This window comes from Trichoplax adhaerens, genomic scaffold, assembly GCF_000150275.1.
Source record: "Trichoplax adhaerens TRIADscaffold_10 genomic scaffold, whole genome shotgun sequence".
NCBI classification, from domain to species: Eukaryota; Metazoa; Placozoa; class Uniplacotomia; order Trichoplacea; family Trichoplacidae; genus Trichoplax; species Trichoplax adhaerens.
Window position 1 is genome coordinate 586,926 of NW_002060952.1, and position 21,221 is coordinate 608,146.

The 21,221-nt window shown below is 35.3% G+C and overlaps 3 protein-coding genes across 3 annotated transcripts; 2 read left to right on the plus strand and 1 right to left on the minus strand.

The window, feature by feature from the left end:
- Positions 1 to 940: 940 nt before the first annotated feature.
- TRIADDRAFT_59224 (uncharacterized protein) lies at positions 941 to 2,798 on the plus strand (the record flags this gene model as incomplete). The annotated part of the gene is made up of 4 exons (XM_002115207.1): positions 941 to 1,131; positions 2,281 to 2,374; positions 2,550 to 2,579; positions 2,772 to 2,798. The coding sequence occupies 4 exons, from the start codon at positions 941 to 943 to the stop codon at positions 2,796 to 2,798; spliced, it is 342 nt and encodes a 113-aa protein (XP_002115243.1).
- A 440-nt stretch (positions 2,799 to 3,238) lies between these two features.
- TRIADDRAFT_59225 (uncharacterized protein) lies at positions 3,239 to 6,849 on the minus strand (the record flags this gene model as incomplete). The annotated part of the gene is made up of 14 exons (XM_002115333.1): positions 3,239 to 3,364; positions 3,439 to 3,552; positions 3,635 to 3,771; positions 3,871 to 3,954; positions 4,034 to 4,107; positions 4,236 to 4,310; positions 4,420 to 4,480; positions 4,558 to 4,669; positions 4,768 to 4,865; positions 4,982 to 5,127; positions 5,330 to 5,553; positions 5,769 to 5,884; positions 6,123 to 6,249; positions 6,685 to 6,849. 14 exons carry the CDS (start codon positions 6,847 to 6,849, stop codon positions 3,239 to 3,241), a joined length of 1,659 nt encoding a protein of 552 aa, XP_002115369.1.
- A 1,271-nt stretch (positions 6,850 to 8,120) lies between these two features.
- TRIADDRAFT_59226 (uncharacterized protein) lies at positions 8,121 to 21,212 on the plus strand (the record flags this gene model as incomplete). The annotated part of the gene is made up of 40 exons (XM_002115208.1): positions 8,121 to 8,343; positions 9,202 to 9,801; positions 9,930 to 10,156; positions 10,224 to 10,364; positions 10,444 to 10,606; positions 10,715 to 10,791; positions 10,897 to 11,046; positions 11,129 to 11,291; positions 11,501 to 11,617; positions 11,694 to 11,776; positions 12,077 to 12,175; positions 12,271 to 13,665; positions 13,924 to 13,995; positions 14,096 to 14,388; positions 14,464 to 14,666; positions 14,741 to 14,795; positions 14,881 to 14,995; positions 15,075 to 15,271; positions 15,417 to 15,531; positions 15,619 to 15,759; positions 16,057 to 16,167; positions 16,239 to 16,316; positions 16,380 to 16,463; positions 16,550 to 16,675; positions 17,617 to 17,747; positions 17,962 to 18,021; positions 18,099 to 18,237; positions 18,308 to 18,352; positions 18,422 to 18,547; positions 18,627 to 18,674; positions 18,890 to 19,026; positions 19,122 to 19,175; positions 19,250 to 19,322; positions 19,417 to 19,494; positions 19,643 to 19,706; positions 19,792 to 19,901; positions 19,966 to 20,085; positions 20,208 to 20,244; positions 20,326 to 20,967; positions 21,160 to 21,212. The coding sequence occupies 40 exons, from the start codon at positions 8,121 to 8,123 to the stop codon at positions 21,210 to 21,212; spliced, it is 6,945 nt and encodes a 2,314-aa protein (XP_002115244.1).
- Positions 21,213 to 21,221: the final 9 nt, after the last annotated feature.

The window sequence follows — 21,221 nt, forward strand, 5'->3', positions numbered from 1 at the left end:
ATCTATAGATTGTCTAGATTTTATCAGAGGAACAATTCTGAACTTTTCACCTAGGTATTTCTATTCATTGAGGGCTTTAGCTATCCGGTGTCAGTTTACTGCGATTGCAGAATCAACATAATCAATGATTGAAATCATAGAGTAAGGGATTAGGGGATCAGGCAAATGAGTGCACTGGAAGTTATTGACTAATTATTTTAAAAGTTATGGGCTCCTAGATTGCAGTAAAGTGTAACAACTTACTGTACTGTATAAGCGTATATACAGAATCTTATTATAAAGATTCGAGAGTTTAATCGTAAAGGAATGAAGAAAGTGAAATGAGGATAGTGTCAACGTTGAAAATTGATGCTGCAGCATTCCAAGCTCAACTACTGTATATGATCACACTAATCAAGGCGTGCAACAAAATTTTCGAATACTCGTATAAATATTAGGGATTCATCTTGGTAATTCTAAATCCCAGTTAACTCCAATGTTCATTAAGGCGAATGATAAAATTCCCTTCCTCTCTGCTGCTATGCATGTGCAAACAGGAAGGATTTTAGGATATTTCTGAGTTCAATTATCGCAATTATCCATCAAGATTTATGGCGAGAATTCATTTTCCAGATAATACTAGTATCAATACTGGATATTAAAAGTATTTCTAAGCCAATCATCTGGCATATGAATCAGGATATATGGCAAAATTGGCATTCTATCAACTTTAAGACTCCATAATAATTTGCTGTTAGGTGGGGTTGGCGGCAGCCTCTAAGCTACAGCCAACGGTAAATTGTCACTTACTGTACATGTATTAACATTGGTACTAGGGTACAGTATGAAATCTACTGCGTGCATTGCACACTATTGGTAGCGTACAATATTGCTGTAGGTCCGGAGCTTGCAGCAGCTCGTAAAAGCTGGAGCTCAGTGACGATCAAATCGAATTTAGACTATGGCCTCTTTTCTGGATGCTTCGGAAATTATAGACCCTAATATAACTGTTCAATCCAATCGAGTAGAAAGTAAAAACAGTAAAGAATTACAATTGAGAAAATTCACGATACAAAATTTCCTGTCCGACTTTAGCAGTAGGCATCGATTATCACATGCATCGTCGAATGAAAACCCTTGCCATGATCATTCGTAAGTGTTGGTGGATGTTTCAAGGTCGATATTTATTAATTATCCAATACATGCATTATCAAATACAAATATTCAGAATTTATAAACTACTCAATCAATAGGTGTAGTAGATAGGATTACTAATATCGCATGGAATTACAGTTTGCTACCGGTATTGAGGGAAGCTTTCTAGATGATACTATACTATTCTTAGAAATGGAAACGCTCTTCATTTTGTACCGGTTAATTACTGTATTCTATTTTTATTTTATGTATTCTGTTCGCTGATAAATACTTCAATCGGTGCTTAAATCTCTTGAGAGTAAAGGTAACATTCACGATAGCAGTCTATGAAGTATAAGCTATTTAGCTCAAAACTTGAGAAAGGAATCATTTTGGTTGAGATCATGAACTTTGCCTGCTTACTAAAATGAATTCGTCTACAGCAGTCATTCATCAAGACTTGAATAGTGCATCTTTTACTGTGCTGACGATTATACTATTACATGACATACTGTTTGCATAGACATGTATATCAATGATCTTTTATGATTTGTTGCCACTAGTTCTTACGATAGCGTTTAAATGTGTTAGTGGAGGTAGATAAAGATTTCATCGATCAGAACAGTGTTATTTTCATCGACGTATTGTATTTCTTGGATAAAATAATGTGTACACGAGTACTCGTATAGCGTTTTTCTTCAGATGAAGTAGATGGCATCCATGGCAGGAACTTCTAAGAGAAAATTTTCTTAGAAGTCCCTATCAATAGTATGTACGATTTATGCGCAAGCATGTCTGATGTAGATGTGAGAACACACAACTAATTGGGTAAACTTATGAATTATAGTGTAATCAATATTTGCATGCTATTAGAAGGGAGAACAGTCAGTACGATGCCTCTCCGTAAACCATAAGCCGATTACTCACTACGTAGTATTTCACGTCACAATTTCTTAAGTGCTGTGCGAGTAGATGCAATACTGAAATAGTACTGGAAATGATATAATCATTGTAGGTATTAAGGGTCTATATTAATGGTTTATTAACTGACGGATTCTACTACTGTATACCTGAACTAACGGTTATTACTCCGATGGCCTTATTAATTAGTAATTTACATCAATCCTTTTTTAATTTGTGCATATTTTCTGGAAATTGTTTTATTAGGTTAGAATCATTTCCAAAGTGGTACTTAGTTGATCCTGATGATACTGATGACGCTATTCAAGATGTGGAGGAAGATAAAACTATTTCTATTTTGGTAAGTTCGTCAACCGTACTAAAGAATGCTCCCAGCGATAGATTGTCAATATGTGGTATAGATTAGAAGAGAGCCCTGCTGCTGTTGTAATTAAATGTAGATATATATGATCAATTGGTCATGCTAGGTAAAGTAATGTTTCAAGTATAGTGATTCATGTCTAAAAATATTGTAGATGATTCCATTTAATAGAGTACGGTTACAGGTAAAATGAACGATCTAATTACTGTATACATATTATTCAATTGATACAAATTCTAAGCAGCCCATGGATCAGTTAATTCAAGAAATAACTCAAAATCACTAGAGCAGCAAATTCTCAAATTGGATTCTTCTTTACATTAAGTCACTACATGTGTAAAGTGAAGTAACTGATAACTATGATTAATTATTGCAGGTTTTGATCTATACTACCAAAATATAATTGATAAAAGTTTTTGTAGGAGTTCTACCATATCAATTATTGCAGAAAGATCAAGATTAGCCAAATGTCTTATGTAAATATATGTAAATATAAATACTGCATCTATGTACATTACACTCTAAATTATAAAGCATGTTATATGTATTAGATTTAACTTAATCAAATTTTTATTTTATGGTCTTTGTAATGTTGTAACAGATTGAGAGAAAGTTAGATTTGGTAGTACTGTACATGCAATGTTTGAATATACAGTAAAAATTGAAACTGAATTTATTTCAGACTTTCAATATATATCAAGATGATAACATGTTATAAACAGTCGCGTACAAAATATTTGATTCTAGAGAATAAAATATCAAATTTTTCAATCGCCATAAAACAGTCATAGTCTGTATAATATGAGTAATCAAGCTCTAATGTAGCACTTCAATTCTAAGACTTTATTTTTTCTGGCTATTTGACCAAAATTTCCAAATTTCACTACCAGAAGGAATGATTCCAGAAGGTGATTTAAATTCCAGGGCCGGATTTTTGGGAATTTCAGAATGTAATTCTTTATCTAGAAGCTGGGCGTTTTAAATGGATAACTCATTTCGAATGCTTTTGTTAAGAATTGATTATAAGTTATAAATTACTCTACCATTTTAAGAGTTTGGTCTGTGTATTCGCTAATGTCAATTTCTGTTTGAGTGATGGGTTTTTTAAATATTTCGGTTAAACTTGTAACACCAGGATAATAGTGGTCCATAAGAGCCTAATTTAATAATCATATCTTTACGTTAATGACACTTATGATCCTAAGATCAGACGGGGAGATTTTAAGGCACAAAATGAACCTGTAGCTCCCATAGTGAGCTCTCTATTGCTTTACACTTTGCGGGATCTTCCTCATAGAACAAATAGGGGTCACCTGGAACCTGTTCTGATGGGTTAATTTTGACCAGAATGTTAATTATGGAAACTTTTCGTTTTCCTTATTAAACAATAAAATAGCACGGATACAGCTTTGAACTGACAGCAAGTTATTAATCCTAGTGAGTTACGCATATCGTAACTGCTCTTCTATACTTACCATTTAAGCTTTGATGAATCAAGATTTTGATGCTATCGTGACGCTTTATCAGATTACATATGAAGGCTATAGCAACCATAGCACCTGCAAGAGAGGTAAAAAATCGAAATCGTAATTTGTCATAATGTTTAATACATTACAGCTCTGAATACTAAACAATTACTTGCAGGGTTAAGAGTCAGTGCGATTCTGCTCAGCTTTTTAGCAAATGCCGCCACTACATAAGCTGGAAGATGACTATAAAAAATATAGAGCAATTATTTTACCATAAACATTAAATTAAATATAAGTCTTGAAACTTAGAAATTAATTTATTAAACCATCATTACGTTGATGTCAAAAAGAGGTCTAGTAGATAGAAAAACCTCCCACTAGACTTTGCAACAAATGCGCTGGCTTCCACTAGGGCATAAAGCTTGGCATAAAAATCAGGATAATCTCTAGGATATAAAAGATAAGATAGAGTGAGCTGATTAGATTCATTTCAGAATAGTAGTAGAATGATAGCAGCAGTATAGCTAACATTACACATGATGAACTGAAACGTACAGATTATGTTGGTGAATTAAAATAAACAAGCCATTTAAAGCCAACAGGCTAATAGTTCCACCTAAATGAATAAATGATATATCAGAATCTATCATAGATTTATCAATATGACAAGATATTCAATCCTGTAATACTAACCTATATTATAAGAATCGGTTAAAAAATCTATTAATAATTTGGGGTTTAGCATGTTTGGAATAACGTCAGTATGCAAAACGGCAAGTGCTTTCTTGTAGACTTTCATGGGTAACTAATATGTAAAGATAATGAAATAGATTTTACATCCTAACAATCATCCGCAATTACTAAAGCAGACTATGCCTCTTATAGCGATTTTCTAAACTATACCTTGAGACGAAGAAAATTTAGCCATGCCTTACTAAAGACCTTTTTATATTCTTTCAGTTCTTTCAATTTACCGTAATAATCATCATTTGTTGAATTTTCTGTATAATTACAGGATACATATGTCAATATAAAAGTCTATTTGATGCTAAGTTAATCGGAAATAAAAGTCATGTGAAATGAGACACATAGGTCGACGTAGTTTATATCTACTTACCAAGGTTACTTGTAGCCAAATAAAATGATGAGATCTCTTCGTCATAGTTGTAAAGTTTAATTGAACGGAGTAGATAAAATACATTTTCCACAAAAGTTTCATTAATAGGTTTGCTTGCGTCATCGAGCTTTAAGGCGGCCAGCGTTCTGCAATCGTGCAGATAGGATTATACTTAGCATTTCGGAATATAAATTACTATATATCGTTGCCACACCGTGCACAGATTGAATATTTTTTCTGATTACTAATTTAAGGTAACTTCTTCGCAAATTATGTAGCTCATAGTTACAAATGAACTCAATTTAATGAAGTAGATTACATCATATTTCTAAAATAGAATGTACTCACCCGATATTTTTTAATGTATAATAAGTAATATCGCTATACTTAAAAAAGGAGCTCAATTTTTTAATTAGGCTCTTGTCATCTGTTTTATCGCTCAAGATTACAGCCTCTAAAATGCGATAGAAAAGCATGTTTGGAAATTCGAATACGTGGTTAACTTGGTTAAGTGATTGCTTCGCTTTAAACTCATCGGATACGAAGGTCATCAAGAAGTTTAGTACAAGTTCCTATATGATAGGAATATGAAAGAAAATTTGTTGATTAAAACGATAGCATTATGTAGCAGTATATTTGTAAATCGATTGGAATTTTCATTTTTGCTTCACTTGTTTGAGTACCAGTATAGAGGCAATCTCTCCTACTGTAAATTTTCGATGACTACTACCGTCGAAATTTTGATGGAATACTGTATCCTATAAACTTTCTAGCCTTACGAAAGTACCTGGATATTGCTGTCGGCATCTTGCATCAAAGCAATAAAGTACCGCTGGCATGTCAGATATTGTTTGTGCATCCAGTTATAGTATATCTTTGAACAGTTTCGGTTGATCATTTCCTCTAGTAGAGAAATCAAAGAATGAATACTATTGCAGTACCTATGGCAGATTTGATCTACAATACAGTATCTTTATTTGTAATTGTGATGATTGATTTTATGATGTGAATGATTCTCCATTTTGCTTCGGTATACGTGTCAGTATTACTCACAATGTTATAAGAGCGAATATTTGATTAATTTTCAAGGATGAAGGTTTAATACGTGTAAGTATACCAATTTTATTTATGATATACTTACTGTCATCCTTGTTTTCTGAATCGTCGCTACGATTTTCAGAGTTGATACAGTCGCCGTTAGCCACAAAGTGAGAAAATAATTTAGCCAGAGCGCGGACAGCAGCTTCGATAGTACGATGGTCAGTCGACTGTAGCAAAGAAGATGAAAACGATATGTTCAGTCCTTTAAATCTTATCTACAAGCAGTGTACAAATATTAACTCGAGTGCCGAGTATGAGTTCATTATTTACAGAATCTAGAATTACTGTATACTTGTCTTCTCTATTACTAAGGTTGTGCATCAATGAATTGTATTGGCTAGACATTTTAAATGATTTGTAACTATGGTAGAATGAATCTATAATCCAAGTTGATATACGATGTACTGTACTTCTGCTGATGGTAATGCACGATGGCTACTGTAAGTCCCATTACAGCTGAGGACTCATCCTTGCTATTTTCTTGATCCTATTAACACTTATTACAGTTTGCTATGGTTAAGTTAACGATGCAAATTGTAGTAAATTAACTCTACATTGAAGGATTGACTACATTCAGTTCAGTGGATGATATACCAATTCACCTGGCAATAATCTAAGATATCAACCAGCAAGTTGATCTTCTCCTGATCGGAGAATATTTGCTCGGTTTTGAGTTGAATATCTTCGATCTGGTTCAATTTGCTAGTGCGCTTTTTCTTAACCGTGTTGCTAGCTGTTTCTTTGCAACGTTGATTTCTTTTGACCATTATGTCCTGCTCTATCGTTTATTGTTGTTGTAGATGATGATACAATTTTAAAGGAATGATAGCTCAAATTGGGTTGAAGAAGACAAGGGCTACCAATGTTATGATGCGATTTTGGAGTCTGCAGAACATCTCTAGCTCTGAGCTGTTCTGTTTGCACAGTACCGTACAGAACGGTACAGTATTGTACAGTACAGTACAGTCTGAAGAAAAAATGATGTCACCCTTCTCCTATACAGAGTTTGTAGTTGGCCTATTCAAAGTTTTTGCACAGTACAGCACACTCCGGTCTACTGTAGGTACAGTACAGCCAGAGCCTCAGGGTACAGCACAGTCGAGGTCTGGTCCGGTCTGGTCCGATCCGGACCCAGGTCTGAATTCAAAGATACAGTACTGTACACTGTACTGTATAGTACTGTACAGTACAGTTCCTAGTTACACGTGTAACTTTTACAGTACAGCACTGTAGAGTGCACGTGTCCTCCACCGTCAATAGAAAGACGGACGGATTGGACTATAGACAATCAAGCGAGTTTTAGAGATCGTCCAATCCAGATCCGGTACGGTACCACATAGATCTAGAGCGCTGTACCATGGACTCCGAAAAGGCGACCTTTGACTCAAATGGAAGAGTACAGTACTATATACTGTAGAGCTTGGTACTGTACGTTGTACCAAGCTAGCACGATACACTAGAAACCACTCTGGGGGGATCCCGCCAGTACAGTATTTCAGCCGGTGGTGTACCGTAGTGTGGTGAAGTTGAGTGAACCACGCGCGCACGTGCATCGTGGTACAGTACGATCGTACCGTCGCTACTGTACTGTACCGTAGATAGACAAAAGATTCTTTGACACTATAAAAGCTGAGCCAAAAACGTCAAAACTCCCTGTCTGAAGTTGGATCAGTTATTACTGTACGACGTGGAAGACTGTAGGCCAGGTAGGAAGTGGATGCAAGCCAGACTAGGATTCTCTTTTGGTGGAAGTGTGGGTTTTAACTGGAGCCGCAACTGTAGTCTCAACACTACCCTTGGGTAGAGCACACTGGAGTACGTGGTACCGCGGTGTGACTCCACCGTCGATGTAGTGTTGCAATCGCCTGCAACCCGACCATACTGTACCATAGAGGAAAGTGTGGCGTTGGCGTGCAATCTCCACGCACGGAACGAAAACTGCAAAAACTGAACAAGAAAAAAAAAAAAAAAAGAGACAGACCATTTTAGAGCATGTTTTATGATCCAAATTCGACCTGAAAAAGAATACCAGTACAAAATGAAGAGAAGTAATGATACTTCTCTCATTGAAAGCGAGAGAAAAAAGAAAAAAAATGACTCTCCAACTGGCTTACAAAGCGATATCAAAGTTGCTATTAGCGCATCCATCGACTGTAGTGATCGTGGAGATGGCAATGCGCGCGCTTTACAGTTCAATTTTGCTCAACGCTCGTCTAAAGTAGATCAGCAACAAGACAGCCAAGTTCATGCGGTTAAAACAGGTAAATGTATTCAATAGTCTTGGTCAATTTTTCTCTCTTTCAATTCCTTCATATTGGTAGTAGCAAATCGTTCTGACAAGTAGATGCAGTTCCAACTTTGGTCAAATCATTTTTAGTCTTTTTTTTCTGTTGCAACTCTCTTGCGGTAAAGGCAATACACAGTATGGGACTGTGTTTGTATACTACAACCACTATAGTGCATGCAGTCCTGTTTAGGGTATGATATTGCAGTGGAAGCCATTCGTTACAGTACAGACAGACGTCCAGAAATCGCTCACAGTGCTACGCTAGTGTGCTTGCAATGGGGCAATCGTAACAGTACTATACAGTATAGTGCAGTGGCCGACATTGCCACATGGGTATTTTTTAACGGTACAGTCTACAGCAGGTAGCAGAGTACTTCTGTCTGGTAGTCCATCCAACTCGGTGACCATCCGTAACTCTGCTAATAGCGGCGGCATTCAAGTCGACAAGGAAGTCTTATTAGCATGGAGGTGGACGCACATCCACTTAAGTCAGCTATCGAAATCAATTTGCTACAACGACTTTCGTCGTCGTATTTCCAAGCAAAAAACGATTTTTTGCTTCCTTGAAATGACGTCCTAACTGTACTGTATTGATCGGTTGAAACGATCACTAAGCAACGTGTGTATATTGGATCACCATACTTACCAGGCAGTGCTGCATCAAAATAATAATCAATAGACACAACAGCATTGATAAAGAATATAGCATTCTACATGTAGGACTGTACTGTATACTATAAATTCTACAAGCCATCCATTTATAAATATCCTAGTCTAACAAAGCAAGACTAAAATCAATGATTAATCGAAATAACTATGATACAATCAATAGGTGAGAGCAATGCGTCAAATAAAGACAACCGGCCAACTGATTTCAAAGAGCCAGCTAAAAATGAAATAACCACTGAAATCAGCCAGCTAATGCCATCCACCACAAGTGATAAGTCGACTGCGAACATGCCTCAAGATACAATGCAATTGAGACAATTGATCCTTGAATTTCGAAAATCTGAAATGGAGAAAATTAAAGCTGTCTTCAATAGTCGGTTGCAGGAATTGTTCTTCTTACAGGGTGGGGGAAATATGATGGATTATCTTGCTTGGAAAAGACGACCTAATGAACAGTTAGCGGCTTTTTTAAAAGCCAATGAATTTGCTAGTACAACATCATCAATGCTTTCACCTACCACCAATACTGTTACTGTAACCTACACTCCAATCAGTATCGAATCCCAAAGCAGCAATTCTATCAGTACGACTCCTACTGACGGAGATGACAACAAATTACAGGATTTAGATCAACCTAGTAATAATAATCAAATAGCTGAAAGGCGTGACAGTGCCAACGGTTTGACGTCGCCGTTACCTAAATCTCTCCCATCGGAGACCAAATTCAAGTCTGAATTATCACCTTCCGAAACCAGTGATTTAGGTAGGGTAAAGAAAGAGGAATCAACTAGATATCAACATGCTAGAAATAATAAAGTACACTTTCAATTTCCGTTGAAATAAAGTAGAATCGCTAATATTCCATTTTCGTCTGCAATGATTTTACTTCAGTAGCACAGCGTTCCGACGACATTGCTATGAAAGCTAAAAAGGAAGTAGATATACTACATCGAATTGATGAACTAAAAAAGCAAGGTTTATGGTCAGCTAATCGCTTACCAAGGGCTAGTCTATTGCCGGTCAACAAATGCCACCATAATTATTTAATGGAGGAAATGTTATGGCTTTCAAATGACTTTATCCAAGAGAAAAAATGGAAATTAAACATGCTTCGAAAGGTAGCCATCCAATTGTGTTTGTAATCATTCTACCAAAGTTACTTGATTGGTTTTTTTTAATATCTAGATATGTCGAGGTGTGTTAAAGTTTCATCAAGATAAGGAAATGAAGAAGCAACGCGCTAAGAAAGAAGAGCAACAACGTCTTAGACGTATAGCCACAACACTTGCAAAGGAAGTGAAGCAGTTTTGGTCTCAAATCGACAAGGTAGCATTTCTAGTATTGTATTGAATAATGGCAATGCTTGTACTTTGGTATTAACATAACATTAAAATTGGATACATAGTTGGTTCAGTACAAAATTCGATGTAAGATCGAAGTTAAGAAGAAGAAGGCGCGTGACTTACATTTAAAGTTAATTGTTGGCCAGACAGAAAGATATTCTTCCTGGCTAATGAAAGGCTTATACAGTAGTAAGCCAAACACAAGTGAAATTGTGAAAAATCAAGGTATGTATACTCTAACAATGAAACATTATACTGTATTATGATGATGCAGTTTGGTTGTATAATATTCGATGTAAATGTTGACAATGACAACAATATATTATCGTATAGACGATGCGGATTTTAAGCCAGTACATGAAAGCGATGATGAGATAACAATTGAACAAGAAGAGCGTCTGATGAAATCTGTAAGAACTTTCAATCATATTATACACTACTGAATTGGAAACGCTATAAAAAAAAATAGAAGAAAAGAAATTATTGCAGAGTTTAAAATATCAACTTCTGATTAGGGTGGTAAGGACTACGAAAATGAAATTGAAATGTTAAAAAGGGAAAGCGAATTGCCGTTAGAAGATCTAATTAAGAGTTTGCCTTTGGAAGCCTTCCAGGATGACAAAAAAACCTCCGAAAACTCGGATTCAGAAGATGAAACTGATAATGTAACGATCAACGACCTTATACACATCTTTCTACCCTGTTCATTTATGTACTATTTTGTAACGTTTAGTATTTCAATCGTAGAATTCACTTGCCGAGCCCGAATCTGAGGATTGTCAAAATGATGACGATTTTGCTACCTCTGATCAGGAAGAAGACGATGATGAAATGACATTGGAAGAGCAAGAAAATCACGAATCAGGAAACGTTGATCATAAATCTGAAATTGAAGAACTAAAGAAAGATTGTAAGTTTAGACAATATCCAGTATGTACAGTATATATATATATGTATGATTTCTCAGAATAGTAGTGGTCTGGCCACGTTGTATTATTAGGACATAATTTTTTAATTAAAATTCACCAGGGTTTATCGTTTATTTCTGTAATAGTATGTGCTATTTTTACAAATGATAAAATATTTTATCTAATGTATCTTTAAATTTTTGATTCTTAGGTGAAATGTCTTTAGATGATCTGTTAAAAATGTACGGCGGCACAGCTCCTTGCACTTCCTCATCTGATGTTTCAGACATTTCTGCTGGCAGAGATGACGACGATGATGGTAGTAGCGGTATGACTTTATTATATTATATCTTTCTACTATTATTTTATACGCACTGTCTCATAACCTGATGAAATGATTGCAGATGAGTCCGCTTTTGAAAGTGATGAATCTTCTAGTTTGGAAGGTACAAAATTTCTAATTGAGAATGAAGAAGCGTCCGATCAGGTTAGTTACTAACAAGAGTAAATAATGCAGTATTCACGTTTTATGGCCATTAATCCAATGCTGTGTAGTAATATATCTACTTCGGTAATTTGAAATGGCCAAAAGTATCTACCTTAATTAAACACCGATGACATGTTTCTATCATGTATTATCGGTACCTGTCTGAGGTTACATTGTTTTACTGTTCTCATACATGTATTATGTACAGCCTAACGTATTATAATCGATATATTATATTGCATAATTAAAATACCTTTTAGGTCAAGAAAGAAAATTTATCATTTAATTCTTTAATTACAGGAAAAAGCTGATTCAAGAGATTATAAAATGGAACTAACTGAGGTTTCTGAAGAGGCCAAAAGTTTTCAACCTACTGGTTACACCCTCTCTACAACAACAGTTAGTGTCAGAAGAATCTATTTCATGTCTATCAAAAGACGTTGCGCTCATATTTAGAATCTTGTATTCATTCTATTCTTATTAACGAATTTTAGGTTAAAACTCCAGTTCCATTCCTTTTAAAACACCAACTTCGTGAATATCAGCATGTTGGTTTAGATTGGCTAGTTGCTATGGATAAGAGTCACTTAAATGGAATATTAGCTGATGAAATGGGATTAGGAAAGACTATTCAAACTATCGCTTTACTAGCTCATCTTGCTTGTGAACAATCTTGCTGGGGTCCCCATTTAATCATAGTACCAACCAGTGTAATGTTAAATTGGGAAATGGAACTGAAGAAATGGTGCCCTGCCTTTAAAATATTGACTTACTATGGAAGCGTAAAGGAAAGAAAGCAAAAACGTCAAGGATGGACGAAAGTAAACGCCTTCCATGTTTGCATTACGTCATATAAATTAGTTTTGCAAGATCATTCCTCATTTAGAAGAATGAGATGGCAATATTTGGTGTTGGATGAAGCACATAATATAAAAAATTTTAAATCTAAACGATGGCAAAAGCTATTAAATTTTAATAGTAGAAATCGATTATTACTAACTGGAACGCCGTTACAGAATAATTTAATGGAATTATGGTCACTAATGCATTTTCTGATGCCGAACGTATTTTCCTCACATAAGGATTTTAAAGATTGGTTTTCGAATCCGTTGACAGGGATGATCGAAGGCAGTCAGGAATATAATGAAGATATTATTAATCGATTACATAAAGTATTAAGACCATTTTTATTACGCCGATTGAAACGAGAGGTTGAAAAACAGTTACCTAAGAAATATGAACATGTAGTAAGGTGTAAGTTATCGAGAAGGCAGAAATTTTTGTATGATGATTACATGTCTCGAACAAAAACGAAGGAAACACTTGCTTCAGGTCAATTTTTAAGTGTAATTAATGTATTAATGCAGTTACGCAAGGTATGTAATCATCCAGATTTATTTGAAGTACGACCGGTAGTTTCACCGTTAATAATGGAAGGTATTTGTTTCATAACCGCGTCTTTGGTTGTAAATGCACTGGAATATGGGTACTTCGATCGAATAGATTTACAGAGTATAGGTTTATGTTTTACACATTTGGATTTTACAACTGATAGCTTAGCCACAACACGAGGGTATCATTTGCAAACACCTAAAATTAATATAGAAAATGAACTCTTTGATGAAGATGTGCAACCCGTTCAATTTGGGTACCTGAGGCCAGTAAAGAAGAACGAATTCTTAGAAAAATTACATAAAATTAAATATGATAAAAAGCATATACCAATGCATCAGATTTATATGACTCAATCTGAGATAGCCTTTAAAGAACTACCTAGACCGCAATCACTGGCACCGAGTTTAGTATCACCAGTGCTATCTATAAGTCCGGAATTTTTACCACCTGGTTATGCAGCGATAGATACAGAAACTCATGACAACTCTCAGGTGGTAATACACATTTTAACATTATATGCAGACATTTCAATGTATTATTACATTATTCTTTTAAGACATTAAAGTATCGTATTGAGATGTTAAACATACCCACAGTCAATCTTATGTTATCATCATGCATTAGTTGTTGACGTTGATCTAATTATTAATATCTGTAATAAGAAATTCCTTACAATAAACATGAAGTATAGGTGTAGGGATATTTACTGATAATTTTTTCCGTAAATGATATATTTCTTTCTATATACTTAGACGGTGGCCGGTAAAAGCAATGAAGGGGTTAATAAAAACACTTATAACTTACTGAAAGATATATTTAAAGATGTAAGATATTCATATTTAATCGTTGCTATTGACTTTATAATTGAATGACATGTAGAAAGGTAACCGATTAACTGATTACTGATTTTTCATGAATGCATAGGCTGAATTAAGCGCCAAACGCGATAAGCAGAGAAAAGACAAGTTACATCGCATCGCTAGAATAAATGCTCGCTCTTGTGGAATGCATCCAATTATAGGCAGTGAATTAGTAGCTACGTTGCGGGAATGTACGAAATATGATAATAGTAAATCAAAGCAATGGACTCATTGTACGTATTCCAATCATCCGAAAAGTATAGATGGTTCTTTATTCTGGGATTACACTAACACTTTAATAGCTACGTTAAATGTACGGGAAACAATGTTGACTCATCTTCAAGGAACCATGAACAGGTCGATTTACGATATCATGCCACTAACTTTATGCGATATTGGGTTACTGATTGCAGTATTATATTAAAAAAATAGGTTTACGATGTACACGCCAGTTGTGTGTGTGCCACCCATTGAATTACATGCTAGCCATCCGGCGCCATCCTATTTGACTAAAGAAAGTCGACGAATTGAAATTTTAAAATCGGATCTCAGAAAGCCTTGCTTGGATTTGCATACATCAGCTACCCGTCAGTGTTTCAATTTTCCTGACAGAAGGCTAATTCAATACGATTGTGGTATGTCTACCTTAATTATATTACAACCATTTTTAGTTGACTGATTTTGTTCATATTTTTACATTTTATTATAGGAAAATTGCAGGCATTAGATATATTATTGCACGACTTAAAAGCGAAAGGGCATAGGTATGTAGTATTAGAATTAATAATGTTGTTTATTCTGGAAGTAATTTTATTTTATATATTTCTGTCTTATATGTTTATATTTTAGAGTTTTAATTTTCACTCAAATGACGAAGATGCTAGATATTCTTGAAAAATTTCTGAATTTTCACGGTCATGTATATTTAAGGCTGGACGGTGCAACACCTGTAGAGCGTCGCCAGGTAAGATTTTCGTAAACATCCCGTATAAATTTCCCTAATGAACAATTTTAATAATCTTGGATATCTATTGTTACTTTAGATGCTGACAGAGCGTTTCAACAATGACAAGCGCGTTTTCTGCTTCGTGTTATCCACTCGGAGTGGGGGATTAGGTGTTAATCTAACCGGTGCGGATACAGTGGTATTTTATGATAGCGACTGGAATCCGACCATGGATGCGCAAGCACAGGATCGGTGCCATCGAATTGGGCAGACACGTGATGTTCATATCTATCGGTAAAGATTATATTACTATTAACATTATACAATTTTGGAAACTGTTACTTAAATATATACTTTCGGGTATATATGATAAAAAGTAATACGATGTGAACCTTTATTGTGAAAAGATTCTGAGGAAAATAATTTTAAAATTACTTAGACTGATATCCGAATTTACTATCGAAGAGAATATATTAAAGAAAGCGAACCAGAAACGACTCTTGGGAGGTGTTGCGATCGAGGAAGGCAATTTTAATACTGCCTTCTTAAAGAAGGTAGGCGAAATTATACTTTGCTGCAGTTTTATTTGTTAATTAATCCCCTTTCTACATCCTTGCTTCATTTATTCCTTCTCGAAATAGGACCATATTCAAGAGCTTTTCAGCGTAGATCAGCCAACTCAAAACAAACAGTCTTTGGCCACTATTGAAGATATAGAAGAAGAAGTAGCCGTTTCTAAAGAGTTATCAAAAAATCATTTCACTCAAACTGAATTCGAACAGGTACCAAAACCTTCTTTTATCTTTACGGTATTTTAAATGTTTCCCGACGTTATCGGTATTTGCCTGTATTACCAACCTAACAGCCACGTCAATTGACTGTCGGATTTTGGCTTCAGGCAGAAATAAGATATTTTCCATAGGATACAAATGCTAAGCATACAAACACTTGTGTTTAGTTCTATTTCGTGGATATACCTATAGTGCAGTATATGTACAGTACTATTATGTTCGCAATAATTTTAGTAAATTATGACGTGACTTCAATGATACGACCTAAAATTTACAACCTTTTCGTAGGCTCTGTTGCTAGCGGAGGATAAAGTGGATGCTCAAGCTGCGACACAGGCTAGAGTAGAGCAAGCGGCTGATCTTGCAGAATTTAATGAAAGTGTCCCATTGGATACAGATGTAAGTTGATAATGTCTAAAAAGTATTCTGCCGGAGAACGTGGAATAATTTATAACTATTCTTTGCATCAGGGTGCAACAACGAGATCTGTTTCTGAAGATGAAGAAACGCTAAAATTAGAAGAAGAGTTTGTTACGTTACAAAGTCAAGTAAGTACCTAATTTATCACTCGTTAAGTTTACGTAATTGCTGAGAATATCAAAATCATCTAGCTCAACCCTATTGAAAAGTACGCTGTAAACTTCCTTGAAAAATCGTTGACTGCGGAAACGAAGCAGCGGATACAAGCGGCTGAGGTTAGTTTCAGCAATCTAATTCCTTTTTATATTTCAAAGGTGTGTAAATACATATGTATATGTTTATTACTACCATCATTATGCAGCAAGCTGTAGCCATTGCTAAGAAAGAATGGGAAATTACACATAAAGCAGCATTACAGGATGTTAATAGAAGTTCAAGCGAAGAAGCAAATGATCTAATTTTCGCGTCGGAGCTCAGCAATAATCAGGTTATTAACCGTACCAATCGTAAAAGAGTTGTAAGCACGGATCATGTATACAACGTGCAAAAATCGTCAGTAAAGTTATCTAGGAAAAGATCTATAAATAATTAGCACTAAAATCCTGAACTAATAGATTGGTATTAGAAATATTTATTATCTCACAGCGCTAAACAACCATACGTTAACACTCCAGGTGGAAACGTTTCATTATTAACTGTACATAGTTTATTCGCAATACAATGTTTTTAAATCTTTACTAATAATTGCTTGGGCAAGTTCCTTATTAAGGAAATTTAAAAATTTTTTATCAAGTTGAAGTCAGCAGTGCTACTTTATGAACATTTTGTATATAGAATCTTCAAAAGATCTTACAAGTTACATTTCTTAGTCCGTTTAATTGTTGTGAAATAGCGACATATGAAATTTCAAATGACATCTTTGTAAAAATGATGTTCTCGTTATAGCCTGATAAGGTTGCTTCTTGACTTATTAAAAAAATTTTATATTAATGAAGTCTGGATTCATCATTCACTTGTGTATTGGTTTCATGCTCTTTGGGTAAAGGGTCAAGCTTACTGGTGGTGTTGGTGTGCCTTTACATATCATACGCGTAGTTTTACATTGAGTCTCTAACTGAATGTTGTAATGTAATAATAGAATATAAATCAGTTTAAATAAAAGGGTGGGTGGGCTAGCGTATGTCTAAACAGTTTTATTTAAAATTGTTGTACCTCACCAGCACCGTCTACGCTTGCCCGCACCACCCAATAGAGTTAAAAGATCGATACCATGAATGACGAAATCCGTGATACTTAGTACTGTACATGGAAATGTACATGACAGCTTGTACAAATGATACTACTGTATCCGGCTGTATGCATGTCATAAGATTTTAATTGGGTAATATATGATGTAGAAGCTAACACGGATTATTCTTTCATTTGAAGTTGTTGACATGGATGCCACCAACACCACCAGATGATGCTGATGATAACGGTAGCACGCTAAACGAGCGATTAAGAGGATATCAAAATTCTACATTATCTGAATCTGATCAACCACCACCGCATAATGCCAGGTTAGTGAATTTATCAGGTTGATGCAGATCAGCACTATCAGAGATACTAGCTTTTTTAAGTGATACACAACACATTAAATATTTACTCGTATATATCGAACATTTTAGAAAACATGAATTCGATGCATTCGGTATTAAGAAAAAGCAATCTTTCTTCGGTTGGTAGTGTAATTACATTCGGTATTTATAATTACATGCTATTGTCGTAAATTAGTGGAGTTAGAAGTTTAATTGTATCAATTGCAGATACAAGGATGAGAAAGAAGGATCAAAGGTTTGTATAGGCTTACTCCTTACTACCGAGTTTATCAAGATTTAGATTTATAAACGTAAACTTCTTCAACTTATTAGAGACTATATTCGCCCACCGCGTTCATTGTTTGATCGTAAATATGTGACTGGTGGAGATAATCGATACGTGAGTAGGAAAGTTAAAGGAAAGTTAAATAAACCACCATTACCTCTGAATGTAAGACAGACAGAAACCAAGGTAATAGAAAAATCTTTTTACTCAATATTGCCACTTTAAATGTGTGGTAAATTTCGCTTTTTTGCTTTAGCCATTTCCCGATTGGGCTATTGCTGATGATTGGGCGTTACTGCAGGTTATTGTAATTCATTTTGGTATCCATTACCTTCAAAGTCATCTTTATTAATTTTAAATTGCTACGCAGGCGATACGTACTATCCTAGACCTTCCACTCAGTTTAACTGTTTCGTATCCTGCCCATAACATCAATTGGGATCTCATTAGTAATGTTGTCAGTTCATCTGGTCAGATTTACAGATCTCCGCGGCAGGTAATATAAAATAATGTATGTAGAATTATGAATTTCTAGTTGTATATTTCTGTTTCATCGGAATTTGTTTTATATTCAGTGCCGTGAACGTTTCTTCAACACTCTTCAGCAACGGGAAGAGGGCAAGGTATGCATATAGCAAGTTGCATATGGAAAAATTATTTATTGTAGACATAATCTTTAACATATTGAAATTAGATTGCGGCTGAGCCAGCGAAAAAATCCAAAAATAAAATCAAAGTAATGATAAGAATGGCACGGTTTTACTTGCTTAATTTCTTTGGATTATTGAATTCTATTTGATGCAATGATATTTAATGATTAAAAAATTGGGTATTCTAGGTAAAAGTGAATAAAGGCTTACAGACACATCAATTGATATCTCAGGATAAGGGGCGGACTCAAGTTGGTGGATATAATGGAGTTTTTGATATGGTAAAGCGAATTGGTAATAAGAGGAAACCAACATTACGACAGATGTAAGTAAAGCATTTTAGCATGTTTTATTTCGCTTACAGATTTTAATCGTTGAATGATTAATGAATAATGTTTTAATAAACTTTAATCACGGTAGGCTTGTCATTTCGCATCATAAAAATTCTAAACATATCGAATCATTAAAGAAAAGGTTGGTATCGCAATTTTTAACTCATTGTTGGCTATATATATCTTATAACTCATTCTACATTGATTAATTGGTAGTGTTACTACCACGAGCACAATAACGCCTATACAACTAGCAGCTAAAAGAGTTGAACGGCTTACGAAAGAAAAGGTAACTTAAAATAGTTTTTATACTATCGTAGTAGCAGTTTATAACTTTATATACACACCAAGGGTCACTAAACTGAAATAATTTTTATTTGTAGGTTCAACAGCAGCAATTATCACACTCACAACAAACTTCGCAGCAACCATCATGGAGTTCAAATCTTGGTGCTACAACTGTATGTTTACATGCATCGAATCTCACTCGCTATTGGATTAATTTGTGAACATAGATTGTTGATAGATGAACAAAGATAGCTTATAATTTAAGTACAGCAATTAATTGCCCAAATTGTATCAAAATAATAAATGATGTTATTTTTGCAGGCTTCGACTGCTACCATTAGGCCTATATCACTAACAACAACCACTTTAAATAGCCAAGTAAAAGGTATATTTTTTACCATATTACAATGATTTAGCGCAACATCACTCAATTTAAAAATCTTATTTACGTAATATTGCTTACTTTATAGCCACTACAGCGAATATTACGGCTAGTTCTGGAGGAAGAGTAAACACAACTATAATTCAGCAATCTCATCCTGCTTCAACTACGGTTGCATCAACACAACATAAAACCACTGTAGGGAAAGAGTATTTAAATTCGATATTTGACCTGCGTGTGATTGATTTTATCTTCTATTTAGGCTAGCTCAGCTCAACAATCTCATCAAGTCATAGGAAAAGGGCAAGTTACTACGACTGTAACTACTGTTACCGGTCGCTCTGTCTTGACAACTATCCCAATTGCGGCAACATCACAACAGGTAGCTACTAAATGCACCGATAGTTTTATAAATTGTTATTGTTAGCAGTCACCCTTGTTGAATCATCTGACAATGCCTAAATAGCGCTTAATTAATTAATGGACACATAAATTTTATCATAGGTTGGAAGATCAATACAAGTTCCTGGCAGTAACAGAGGTTAACGTTTATAGCCATCATTAGATTAAGCCTGTCTTGTGGTTTTCTTGTTAAATTGTGTTCTTTTACTCTGACTCATAGGTTCAGCTGCTCAAACGCAACTTATGCAGAAGTATACCCCAGCTCAGTTAAGACTCCTACGAGAGAAAGCTATGCAGTCTCCGACCGTGCAGCAACAATTACAAGCTAAGCAAATGACTTCACAGCCATTGCCAGATCCCCCGACTAAAAGGCCACAAACACCGATACTACAGCAAAAACTCCAACAAGGGCAGCCCCCGAAAACGCAACCATCGTCAGCTGCAATTGCCGCAGCTGCCGCAGTGAAACAAGCTCAAAAAATTCAAGCGCAACATAAAGCGGGATTATCGCAGCAATTAACTGCATTTACACAACAAGGTGGAAGATCGCAATCACAAGCTGGGCAGCTTCCGATTACAAGTATGCGTATTTCTCAACAGAATATACCTCAACATCACAGTCAGTTAAAACAGCAACAGTTATTGAAGCAATCACAGGTGCAAAGCTCTCAAAATAGCGCTCAGATAATCAAAATTCAGCAGTTGCAGCTGCAAAAGCTTCAGTCAAAAACGCCATTGTCTTCACAGTCTCAACAAACTCAGCAGCGGCAGCCATTACAAACGCCTTCGCCACAACATAAGCAAACGACTGTACAGCAAATATCAAGAGAGCCATTGCCTGTGAGTAGCGAACTATCGGCAGGTAAGCCGCCAGAAGATGAAGAACAAGAGGGATCGGGTGATTCAGATGATGACGACGATGACATTGACGACGCTGACGTTGATGATGACGACGATGATGAATCTCAAAATAAACAGCTTAAGCAGCCATCACATAGCATGCGCTTACGCCATTCTAAACACTAACTAATGTGTCCTCTATCTACTTGTATAGTAGCATATGCTAGTTTTTTGCTATTCACCGAAACTCATTTAAAATTTCTATAATTGTAAATG